The sequence below is a fragment of the Gordionus sp. m RMFG-2023 genome, chromosome 1 (assembly GCF_954871325.1).
Source record: "Gordionus sp. m RMFG-2023 chromosome 1, tfGorSpeb1-WG-v2, whole genome shotgun sequence".
Lineage (NCBI taxonomy): Eukaryota > Metazoa > Nematomorpha > Gordioida > Chordodea > Parachordodidae > Gordionus > Gordionus sp. m RMFG-2023.
This window is the reverse complement of record NC_088775.1, coordinates 69,895,364-69,909,493: the sequence shown is the minus strand read 5'-3', so window position 1 is coordinate 69,909,493 and position 14,130 is coordinate 69,895,364. Positions and strand designations below refer to the sequence as shown.

Below are 14,130 nucleotides of genomic sequence, written 5' to 3'. Positions count from 1 at the left end.
CAGCGGTCTATACAAAATTAATTGCTAGTTATTTATTGATCAATTAATAAACACATATAAACTTAACTTTTTATTTTAATGGATGTTTATATAAACATAACAATATCATCTAATCCTAAAGACTTCTAAATCTAATGGATACTCGATTTCAGAGCCATGATAACTATTGCAGTTACAATATATTAGACAAATTTTACTCAAAAATAATTTGCTACTTTTTATAATATAGGTTGTATAAAAGATAAAATGATAATATCTCAAATATATATCATAAGTTATATATGAGTGTTAAGAAATAGAAATAAATACTATATGATTCAATTTATTTTAAAAATATTATAAATATTTTGTTTTATTTTTTTTTTAAATTAGTTAGAAAATTAGAATTTATCTAATTTCAACACATTAAACTATTTTAGTCCTCTTCCATTTAAATATATTTGTCATTGACATCATAATGTTTTAGGCCGCTACACAGTATTTAAAAGCATCTATTCTATTTTCGAAATTATTGGACTCAGCAAAATAACTTAAGAGGCATGGCCTTAATTCTCGATTTAATTATAAAAATTTATTATTTCAATTATTATATTATGATAAAGAATGATTAAAATTTCGAAATGTTTAAAATTATTCTCAATATTATATGCTCTACTGATATTCTACATTATTTACTATATAGTAACTCATAATATTTCAGGTACACTTATTTTATCATGTTTTACAATTGAAAATATAAATTACAATCAAAAGCTTTATGAAGTATTTTATATAATTTCATAATTATAATTTTTTATTTTTGCATTTATATAATATTATATTTGCATAATATAACTACCAGGGTTATATTGATCCACTTTTTTGACCTATCCAATATGAACTATAACTGATCCAATACTTATTTTTAATTAATTTATAATTTTTATCTTTTTTTATCCTTCATTTATTTCAAAGATATATTGTCATGGATAATTTCGATCTAAAAGATGACTAATGTCTTAATGGCCATTTTTTATAAGTCTAATTATTGAGGATAAAATTTAAATTAAAGGTTGGGGCAACTTGACCTGGTCTGTGGGAATTCTATTTGGTTTTTGGTCTGGCATAGCCTGTAATTATTTGCACATAAAATATATTTTGTAGCCTGTAGTAATTTATATAAAGGCAAACGACAGAAACTTGCCTAAATATTAGCTTTAAAAATATTATTAAAACTGGCCTGGCCATAAAATATTTTGCACAATTTATACACATAGGCTGCACTGACTCACATGTAAATTAGGTATTGAATAAATATCTATTAGTTATCTTTCATAAATAATAATATATTCCAAAATCTAGAAAATATAGAAAATGTTTTATATCAAATAAATATAGTAAATATTTGGCCAAACTCATGAAAATGTAAAAAATAAAATTTATTCATAAAAATATTTGGCCAAAATAACAAAAATGTAAAATTTTAAAAATTTTCTATATTTTTTTTAACATTTTTGTGATCTTAACTAATAAGTTCAATAAAATGTCATTTTTAAAGCTAAAAAAATGTAGGTCATTTTTAAAAATAGCAAATAAAAAAAATAATTTTTGAGCCCCCTGAGATCAAGGATCCAAACCAAAGTGAAAACTTTATTAATCGTACACAGAATAATTTACAAAATCACTTTTATTGAATTAAAAAAAATAAATCTTCACAAATCTATATAAAAATTAATGCATGAATCTATCAATTAAATTCCAAATCAATAATAATATAACTCGATACAATATTCCAATAATCATGAATCATCAACATTCATGATTTTAATTCCACAAATTTGTAACTGAAGAATAAATATTATTTTTTCAATAAAAACATATTATAAAAAGAATAATAATATGATTGACATTTCTTGAAATTGAATTAACATTTTTTATTTTTCTCTTTAATTAAACATCTTCAACAAAAACCAGTATTTTTTATCACACCTAAACCCAACTTAAACTGCTAAAAAATTTCTAGCCCAACCGAACGCTAAAATTCCTCTGAACCGGTTCGAGCCTAATTATTTTATGATTATAAAATAATGTGTAAGTTAATACTAGTCTATTGCTAAAATTTTAATTGTATTCGAATTCTTTTAAAGCTTATTATCAATCACATTTGACTGATAAGTGTCATATATAATTTTTATAAACTTTAGTATATTGCCATTTTACAACATTTTTTAAGTATTTTAAGCTTATAAATTATAATGCCTAGAGGAAAATTAAATCCAATATATAAATTATTTACATATAGTTTTATAAATGACACATCAAATGTGATATCATACTGGCAATGCCAGCTACCCAAGTTAGTGTGGAAAGATCTTTTTCAACATTTAAGTATATATTATCTCCTTATAGATGTAATTTGAGTGATACAAATTTTGGAAATATATTAATTGTGCGGCTTAATAAAAATTTTTGAGTAAATAAAGTTAAATATTGTTTATATTAAAATAAATCATTGATATTTATTTGTTACATTTATAAATTAAATATTATTTTATAATGTGCAATTAATAAAAATGAAGGTTGTATGTGTTATTTATTTTAATTATGAAATAAAAATTCTTACCTAAACATAATGTAGGTTTGAATAGAAAAGGGTTCAAACCGGTTTTTAGCGGTTCGAACCTAACTGATATTTTTATTTTTCACGAACCGAATCTGAATCTTGAACCGTTATTTTTATCCGAACCTGATGAACCCAACTGATATTTGTTTCGGCTTATATTCCTGCCTGAGATAAAAGCGATATACACCACTGTTTGCCATCCATGAAAAATGAATATTTTTCTGAATGCAGAAATAATTATTTTTTTGATTCTATATTTTCTTAGAGTTATAATTATATGTTTTAAATTTATAAATTATCTAACAATTATTTTTACCAATAAAAAACATTTTATTTCATAATTTTTTTCCCACAAATTTTAATTAATGGCCCAGATGAGCCCGGAATCGGCTATAAAATGGTGTCATCTTAAAAATTTGGACAAGACCTAAATTGGAAAAAAATCAGGCAGGGCTAGGCATAAAATTGAAGATCACTATAAACAAATGGTTAATTCAGCCCACTAAACCTCCCTAACCCCCTCCCCCACTCTTGGTGTAAATGCTTTTATTATGAAATGGATACTTTATGTATTAAATAGGAGGGTATCTTCTGCATTATTCCTCTAAAATTTTAATGACACAGCTTAACCCCCTCTCATTTCCTTGTGTTAGATGGCTCTGGTCTGAATTGATTAAAAAGATGAACGAATATTTACTTATATTAATTACGTTAAAATCTATGAATAATTTTAGACGAAATAAAAAAAATGAGCAATGCTTATATTAAAATAGTGAAACGCAATCCGAAATACTTTTTAAAATTTATTATATAATATTTCTCTTTAAATCTTGCAAATTGTTTTTATTATATTTAATTTCATAGAATTCTAAATCCAAACAAAAGTTTTTTAAAAAAGTATAGGAATTCTTTTTTCAAAAAAATATCCTCTATTAGAACTCCAAACAAAGGAATTAAGTTTTAATTAACGTTGCTTTTATCTTATGCATCCTTATGAATGGAAATTTTAAAATTTTGTATAGGAATGTATTTGATTCTGGGCCTTAAGAAATTATTACCTTACTGACTTTTCGATAGCAGGTATAAATGTTCGTCATTGAACCTGCAAATATTGTTGAAAAAGTTAACCCCACATACTGTAGACAGATAACTTAATAAATGCTGTAGAATGCGGTATTGCTTCAGCTACTCTCGAAAAATCATGATTTTGATATAGGCACCTGTGATTCGATATAACATTGTAGTAAAGATGTTATTTTCAATTGTTTTGTTCTTTTTGATGGAAAGATTATTAAAACTAAATATGCAAAATATTTTATAAAAACGAAACAAGTATATTTTTTTAAAGCCATTAATGGATGATTGTTTAATTGAATTTTATGTCGATTTTCTTGAACTTAATAATGAAGCCATTATTGCATTATTATGGATGAAAGACACAAATACACACTTTGTTTTAGATTATTTATTATATATATATAGATCTGCGCGCGGACATACATAATCGGCCGTAGAGAGGCGCTCTGATTTTACACCAAAAATCATAAATATTTTAAAAATGATCAGAAGAAAATTTTTCTCAAAATTAATTCAACATTGTTTTAATATCTATCAATTATTTTTTTCAAAGCATAAATTACGAAGACTTTATCTGTAAGTGCGCGTTTCTTTTATGTAGGGTCAGAGTTTTAAAATGTTTCATGCTAAAGAAGCTTTGTTGGGCTATACTATCTTGTATTTTATTATAGGAATTTGTAATGCATCATCCATTATATTTTATTTAAATCTTGCTAGCAATAAAAATATGGTCAAAAAATATTTATAAATATATAAAAATTTATATTTTTTTTATAAATTTTATATTTTTATTTTATAAATGAACTAAAGTATAATTTTATATATAATATTTTAATATATTATTTTTATTCCCAATACTAAAAAATGCTGTCGCCGCCACTTCCACCAATCACTACTTTGGCGGTCGTGGTTACTTTGGCATTGCGCGGCGACGCTTGGGTATATTTATATATGTTATTTTATATATATCAATAAAACAATTTGAACGAATATTTAAAAAAAATTCGATTTTATTGATTTTTGATTGACATTTCTATAGTATATTTTGGAAATTAAAATCCGAAATAATTTTGTTTTATTTTTTTTAAAAATTTCATATTTTTTTAAAACAATAATTAAGTATCAGCAGTTTAGAATTTTAACAAACAATATCTTCATTTTCGATTTATTCAAAACAAAAGTACATTCACCTCAATTCATTTGCATCATATTAAGCACATCAATACGTTGTATGAAACAACAGAGCTACGTAGCGCATCACCTTGAATAAAAAGTTTTGACTAGGGATGGTTGGCTAAGTTAATTTTAAGTTATTTAACAATATGATTTATAATGTATGAAAAAATATGATATGATTAAAGATACCAAAGCAGATATGCAATAACAAGCCTGGATTAATCTAAATTATGGAGTTCATTGTTGTAATGCAATCATTTTCCATATAAAGATAGAGTACAATACAATAAATTTGTGACCATTTGTAGGTTTTAGTCTCTTGTTATATCAATTAGAGGTCCTCAGTGGGCAGATTTTAGGTTGAATGCCCGCCCGCTCATCCTTGAATTTAAAATCTACCCATAAATGCCCAATCTTCAAATAAAAAATTCAAAAGTTGGAATAAAAGGATACTGATTAAATCAGTGCCAAATGTAAGCACTTATATAATTGCTCAGAGACTAATTAAATTTAATATTGTTTGCATTTACATATTACTTTACAAATATATAGTTTTGATATCATTCTTATAAATAATTATAATTAGATACTAAGTATTTTTAAAACGCTGATTTAAAAATATTTAAAAAAATATATTTATCAGAGTTGGATAGGTCCTCCAGAAAAGAAATCTAGATACAGATACATATTCTTGTAAAAAAAGATGGATCTTAGATATAGATACTAATATCTTATTCAGAATATCAAAAAGATACAAGATAAAGGTACATATATCTTTTGCCAAATTAGAGTATCTTAATTACAAGATACTTTTATAAATTATCATTACCAATTTAGAATAGTTTATAAAATACAATTTTTAAACAGAACATAGGCATATAATAAGAATGAATATTTAATAATTAATAGAATGTTTAATGACGGCATTTTATTATTAGTTTTATTAGCCCATTCATAGCAGAGTCAGGGAAGGGAGACTAGTATTTCTAAGGTAAGTTGAAATATTAATTTCCAATAGAGTATTTAAAATAGATTAAATCAAATCATTTTTTAAGATAATCAATTTTTCAAATAATTTATCATTAAGCCTTTGCCTTTTTGGAGCTGATTAAGGTATTGTAGTATTGTATTTAAAAATAATTTTCTTAATGTAAGGATATTAATTAAGCTTTTCTAATGTTTTTCGACGGTCTTTAATATAATTTAACTTCCAGCTTGAACTCAGTAACATTTATTTCACCAAAAGAAAAATAATCATTATTTTCTGTATTAGATGATAGTTTGAGCTTGATTAAATACTACTGATACTACATTTAGGGCTTCTTTTAATAATGTATTTTTAAAGTATTCTTTTTCTCATCCTAAGTTCTTAAAATATAGATGTGATAATGATGCCAAAAAAGCCTCGTTATATTCATCATCATATGAAAAAATTTTTACACATCTTTTGCCCATAAATTGCAAACTTGAATTTTTAAGTTTACCTAAGTCCCTTTTATCCATAAATAGTATGGGCACTAATTCTGTACTACTCTCCCTTGTAGTTTATCTAAACAATATTCCTCAATATAAACAATATCCGCTTTTTTAATAATATGACAATCAATTGTTTCAAATAATAAATTTAAATATACTATCATATAGGCTATTCCACCTGTTTATGCATGGAACTTTTAGCTGACCATTTGTTATCTCCCTTATCTTTTCAAGATTTGGACCTTCCACTTTCATTCTATAATTTTATATATTTTCCCATAAAAAATAATATAATTATGTTATAACTTAAAATCATCGTATAAATAAATAATATACTAAATTTATAGAGTCAGTTTGTTGTACCCTTAATCATTTTTTTTTTGTTTTTATAGGTTTGACATTCAGCCTGTACATTGTCTTTTGACTGGAATTATTTAAAAAAAATTCTATCTAAAATTTTAAGATTGAGATTTGATTTAGGGTAACTTATTTCCATAATTTCCCTTTCACTACCTTCTTCACTGCCATAAGTGTTTATCATCCTATAAATTAAAAAATATTACATAAAATTGGTAATGATATTCAATCGAGTTACATTTATAAAAAATATATTTACTTATTTCGTTTTACTTTTGTAATTTTTTATCTATCTATCTTAACGAGAGTTGTAAATTTTCCAGCTAATTTTGGTTGTCAATATATTTAAAATATGGCAGAAAAAAATAAGGAAATTAATACAAGATTCCATGAAAAAAATAAGATTATAATCTATGATATGTCAATTTTTAAACATAAATATTAAAAAGAATCTGTATCTGTATCTTTTGTCAAGAAAATGAAAAAGATTCTTTTCAGAATTAATCTTAGATTCAGATACTAGTATCTTATTAGAAATGTCAAAAAATGAGTAAAAGATATAAAAGGATCTTGTATCCTAGATACAAGTATTCGCGGTACTACCCAACTCTGGATACTATCAAGGTATTTTTATTGTGGCCTTAAAAAATACGGCCTCTAAGGGATTAACATGAATTTAATCTACTCTTTTCATCTATTTTTCTGTCCCCAGCTTGACATTGATACCTAAATTAGCCTAAACCGTTATAGAACAGTTGGAACAGTATGTAAATATACAAACTAATCTATTATATTATATTTATAAATCGATGAATATTAGCTTTATTTTTAAAGCTACAAATTATATTCGATTATTTGATTAAAGCCTTTTTTCCCCCTTTAAATCAAATATGACAAATATTGTTTATCTTATCGTCTGACATTCAAATATTTATTAAATTTTAAATTGAATTTTTTTAACCTTATTAAGATTTAATACAAATATTTATCAATTCAATACTATAAAATTAATTATAAGGTCTCCTTCGCTGCTCTTGCTAACTTATTTATTATACAAAAGTGTACTCATTTAGAAGGTGCCTACATTGGGAATATATATGTGTAGAAACAATAAGACTAAAAACGGAGGAAAATTGAAAATTTTTGACAATACATGGTTATCGATGCAATAGGGTTTTATGAATCGTGGGGAGGTTAAACTTTATCTTAAAATGCTAAAAAAAAATTTTTATTTTTACTCTAATGTCATTACCAAGATCTTAGATATTCTCTATTATATAATATGTACATTATTCTGCCCTCATTTATGTATCGAAATACTGTCACCTTCATTAGAGCGGAAACACCTAATCATTATATTTACAAACATTTTTTATTTGTGATTGCTGTGCTACGACTACGATTGTTTTATTTCATTCTTTCAAAAAAATATATAGTTTGATGTTTTGTTGGTTATAGTAAATTTGGCCAGTTAAATTGAATTTTCTTGTTTTTATTCTTTTTTTTGCTGGATAAGGCTTATTTTTAAATCTTGTTTTTATAAAGTATAAACTACTTGCATCTGGCTAAATATTATTTACATAACAAGCAACAGTATTTTTAGGCTGTTTTGAGAGTTATAAAACCCATTTTGATATTTGACAGTTTGTAATGTGTCTGAAATTTCATACCAAATCAATAACTTTTTGGCCCGAATTTTGAAAATTGAGAGAACATTATTAGAAAGCATCGAATCCAAAATTTTAGCCTCCAAGTATAAATAGTTTGTGAGATATCAATGGTCAAAAGTTCCAAAAATATCTTTTTTCGGAACGATTTAAAAAAATTGAGATAAGCAAAAATAATGATGCTAAAAATAAAAATTGTATGTCATTTTGTAACTCTATTAAAGGCATTTTATAAAATATCTAGGATTTTTATAAAATTATAATTTTGCGGTTTATATTTAGGTTATAAATTTTGAACATGAATGTTTCAGGTGTTTCACTTTCCGAATTTCTTTGAATTTATATGTTAAAAAAATTTAAATTTTCAACACCCTAGGTTATTATGATTTCAAAAAAATAAATTATATTTTTTTCAAATAGATGGTGCTCCTATACAAATGACGCATTTTTGTTAAAATTATTATTTATCTTGAATTTTATCCATTTTTAAACATAATTAATAAGATTTTCCAGCATTAATATCGTGAAATGAAATTATTTAGCTGCCATTATAACCTTTTTTTTCTTATAAAAAATTGTAATTTTCGAAAAATTATGTTATTAATTTTGCAGATAGGTTTCACAAACATAAAAATAATTCACTTTCACTAAATCAGTTTATTTCATTTTTAATCAGAATTCACATAATAATCATTTTCATAAAAAATAAAAATTAAAAACAAAATCATTTCCTTTATTATTTATCGAATTCTACCTTTGAATTGTATCGATTTTGTCCTGTTTTATCGTTCATAATTCTTTCGAATTGACATGAAATATTAGTTATAATAAATGTATTTATATGGAAATTATACTTTATGGGATAAACTAATGTCACATATAGGTTATTTACAATTATATCCACCAAAATAAAATAAATCATATATATTATATTGGATTTTATTGGTGTCTTGAATATAATTTTGTTTTAAAAGGATTTCATAATAAATGTACCCGTATAATCTAAATTTAAAGAAAAAGAAACAAAAATAAATGAATGTGATTGACTCATCAATAGGTAAGTATTTAACTTACTAAGGGTCAATATCTTAATACTTACACGATAAGTTTTTATTTAAATTCCAGTTACATTACATAATATAATTTTTTTTTATAAAACATAATAATGTAATATTTATAATCCCTCACTTTGATTAAGAAATTCGTGTAAATTTTATGAGTGTTTTATCAGGGACCCGAACCGTTATTTATAACGATTCAGTTTGGTTACGGTTCAATATGTAAAAAATTATAATGGTTACGTTTTGTTTACGGGTCTTAAGAAGAAATTTATAAAGGTTCGGTTCAGCTAATTATAAAGGTTCATTACGGTTTGAATTTTTTTTTTTACTTAAGCAACACCATCTTCTAATTTATTTTTATTATAAGCATCTATGAATTATATATAAAAAAAATATATAAGATTCAAAATAACTCATTTTTAAATATATTATATGAACGTATAAGTAATATATTTTCTAATATAAATGGATTTCATTTTGTTCGTTGTGACGATAACACAAATTTTAGCCCCGAAAAAGCCCTTTCTACAGAAACTTTTGTCGCGGGAACCGCCAGTACTATAAGATCAAGTTTTTATAATTCTGGATTCAAATTATTTCCATTTCTAAAATATAAAAATTGAACCGGTTTAAACCTGTTTAATCGTTTTTTATAAAGGTTCTTTTTATTCCTTCAAAAAATAATTATATCGATTCGGTTACGGTTCAGATATTTATAACGGTTTATAATGGTTTAACGGTTCACTCCGGGTCCCCGTTTTATTAAATAAAAAAAATCAATCATGAAAATTTACATAATAACAAAGTAATACAAATTAGGGGAACAAAAAAAATTGTGTTCAAGTGATAAAAATAAACAAATTCCAACCACAGCATTATCAACATTGATAAAACACTGCCATGTGCTTCAACATATTTCATTTTCTCTTTAAAAGTTACAATTATAAAAAAAATAAGTATAGGCCATAAAAAAAATATAAAGTCATGAAAGAGGGGTTTTATAATTATACATAATATAAAAATAAACATGGAATCTAACAACAAAATAATATTTCCATTTGTTTTTTTTAGAAAAAACTGGCTCCCTATCTCTTTAATTAACATATGTTGTTATTTTTAATATTATATATTTTCACTTTTCGAGATATTCAAGAAAATTATTATTAACGACAGGCTTGTTTCCTTCGTTCAATAAATTAGACATTTTTCTTTCTTGAAGTTTATTTCGAATGCTATCCGCAATTATTTTTATTTCATCATTATCTTTAGCCAATTCGCTATCAATGATAAAAAATCCCAATAATTATTACGAAGTCAGATTTTTGTAATCCAATCCCACCTCATAGTTTCCACAAATTTTTCTACTACCCATAAGTTCAAACTTATAGTAGTATTGAAAATAGCATCCCATTGAGTTATATCAAATTGTTTTACACACATATTTTCATTTTCAATAACGCCATTAAGCCAATATTTATAAAAATTTTCACTAAATTTTTTGTCCCTTTTAATTATTTCATTTGGACCATTTTGCAACATATTTGATTCTTATATTAATCTCTTCATATATATCGCGATATATACATTTGATTACTTCTTTTAATTCTTGGAGGATCACCACTTATCTCTCCACACATTTCGGAATATCGCACAGATTATCCGACACCACAGTGTCTTTTTTCAAATTACGATATACCTTGGTCACTACCTCAGTACATTTCTTTATCAGAATTTTATATATTAAATAGCACATATATTATTACAAATAATATCGTAAATAAATAATCAATTATATCTCCAATCCCCAATTTTAAGACCAAAACTCTTTACAAATGAAAATTTAATCCAAAAAATTATGTTCATTTACAAAATTAACATAAAAACCTTAGTTCACAACCTTTTAAATTTCCAAATTGATATATATTTTATGAATCCAACTTGCCCTTTAAATTTAAATTTTTTTATTTTATTTTTAGTTCATTTTTTGATATTAAATTTCACTTGCTTGCAACCTTATTTAAAGGTTAAAATTTAATTTACAATAATAATAATTGTCTTTTTATTTAATTTAAATATATACCACAACACTCTTAATTTCTTTATGTTACCTCAATAACCGTTAAAAAATATTAGCATTTCCAAACTTCAACCAAAATTATTCCTTTTAAGTTAAAAAGTAATAATAAAAAATGTTCCATTTCCCCTTTTAAATAAGGTTTAAAAATTGTTTATCAATTTTATCTATTAATAATTCCTATATAATCATCCTACAAAAATCCTTATTCTAAATATAAAATCCTGGCTTCAACCAGTACATTGCGTTATAATTTACCATTTATTTTAATTTAAAAAAAATTAAATTAATATGTATGTAAAAATATTATTTACTTGTTTATTTAGGTAAATCATTATCCACCAGAATACGACATCTCAGGTCACGCGCAACACTTTCACAAACATAAAAAATAATTCACTTTCACTAAATCATATAATTTTATTTCTTCATTTTAAATCAGAATTCACATAATAATCATTTCATAAAAAATAAAAATTAAAAACAAAATATATATTGATTGACATTCCTTAAAAAAATATTATTCGCAGTATTGCATTGAACAACTACGACAATAGGAAAATTAAATTTACAAATTATATTACTAATTTTCGGGTTTTCATCAAATTAAGTTTATTTGACGCCTTTATAATTTCTTTTCGCAGTAAATGATAAGTACGCCCAATCGTCTTTGATTGGCTCACCATTAAATTATTATTTATTTTTTTGATATGAAAAGCAGATCTGATGTGGCAGGGTAAACAAATAAATTTGATTGTCATTTTGTATGGAGAAAATTTATTTTCATACAGCCACTTTTTGCAAAAATCTTAACCACCAATCGTTTCCTTACATACAGTCATATATCCTCTAATTTCATATATTAACAGATCCTCACATGGATTTACTATATTCTCCACTCTGCGAATTGGAACATTTTTTAATATTGAGCTGTTAAACCTATTGCAAACACTGCATGAATTTTTTTGTAGGTTTGCTAAATTAGCCTTATCTCTTCTGCCTCATACTCTGATATGGTGGCATAAGAAAAATTTATACCTTTTATTAGCTCTTCAGCGTGTTTATAAAATTGTACAGGTATGTTTATTTGATCTAGGTCTTTGTAAGCTTTCCTTGGTAACTAACATATTCCTAATTGTTAATTATTATATTTGAAATAGCTTTTGATATTTTCACTATGTATTTTTGGATCATTTTTCAGTAGTTTTTAGGAGATATTCCAATTTCGTTTAAAGTAACATTGATTATATCAATTGATGTGGATGCTATGGGGATATTATTTATTTCGTATTCGCTGTCGGAATTTATATTTTCTATTTATGATAAACGCTTACGACATTGATCAGAAATAGAGTATTTTCTGCCTCAATATTTGGAATTTTGAGTCATTCACGTCATAACTTTTGGCAATTCATTTTATAATTAAGGTGCTTAGATTCTTTATAAGGATTTGAACATTTATATTTAACATGCTGAATAATTTTATGAAAGAAATATAATTAATATCAAAATATTTATAAAATAAAAATTAATTAATGCGGGCAGGTGCATCAAACTAGCATTTGTCTTTCAACAATTAATTTCCTGCAGGAGATATCGAATCATAACTATTTTTTTAGTTAATCATTTATTAAAAATAATTAATTTTTACAAGTTATCAATAGTAATAATAATAAGTAAGCCTATCAAAGTTACTTAAATCATATTATTTTATAATTTTAATGTTGGAAAATCTTATTATTTATGTTTAAAAGGAAAAAATTTGAAAAAAATAATAATTTAAACAATATGTTATTTTATATAGGAGCGCCATCTATTTTTGAAATTTTTTTTTAAAATCGCAATATCTAATAAACCCATGGTTGTTTTAAATTTAAATTTTTTTTGCAAATTGATATAACTTAAGTGAAAGTGAATGATAAAAAATTAAATTTAAAATTCGGAAAGCGAGATATCTAGAGCTTTCAGTTTCAAAATTTAACGTAAATAACATAATTATTTTAAAAAATCCTTGATTCACTAAAAGGCCTTTAATATAGTTACTAAATGAATATAATTTTTATTTTTAGCATCATTATATTTTAACTTATCTCAATTTTTAAAAATCGTATTTTTTGAAAAAAGGTCATTTTTGACACTTTTGACCATTGGTATAGGAATTATTGGTACTAGGAGGTTAAAATTTTGGATTCGGCGCTTTCTAATGATTTTCTCTCAGTGTGCAAAATTTTATAAAAATTAAAAGGTCGGGCCAAAAAGTGATCGATTTGGTATGGAATTAACCAATATCGTAACCAGATTGTTTGAGTGATATAATATAACTCGTTTAAAAATAAAAGAAATGACATTTACGGGTACACCCATCTAAGACTTTTTGCGACCCTGATTGTTACGGAACTTTAAAAACCTTAATTTACTTAAGACCTAGATCCACTCCTCATGATGACCCAATTTTTATTTAATTCCTTTTTTAAATCCCCTCTTCTAACCACTCTTAGAATTTCTTTTAGAAATGATTTGTTTTATATATATCCTAATTCTTATAATAAAGTATTTTTAATTTTATATCGTTATATTATACTTAAAGATAAGGATCCGAATTGAAATTACCAAAAAGGAGAAATTTTAGAGAAAAAAAAT

The 14,130-nt window shown here is 24.4% G+C and overlaps 1 protein-coding gene across 1 annotated transcript in view; it reads left to right on the top strand.

The window, feature by feature from the left end:
- Positions 1-523: 523 nt before the first annotated feature.
- Positions 524-14,130, top strand: part of LOC135930998 (alpha-1,3-mannosyl-glycoprotein 4-beta-N-acetylglucosaminyltransferase B-like) — a 60,163-nt gene continuing 46,556 nt past the window's right edge. Inside the window, exon 1 of the mRNA XM_065467839.1 lies at positions 524-700. Within this exon, the coding sequence (XP_065323911.1) occupies positions 604-700 (97 nt within the window). The 5' untranslated portion in view covers positions 524-603. The remainder of the gene's footprint in view (positions 701-14,130) is intronic.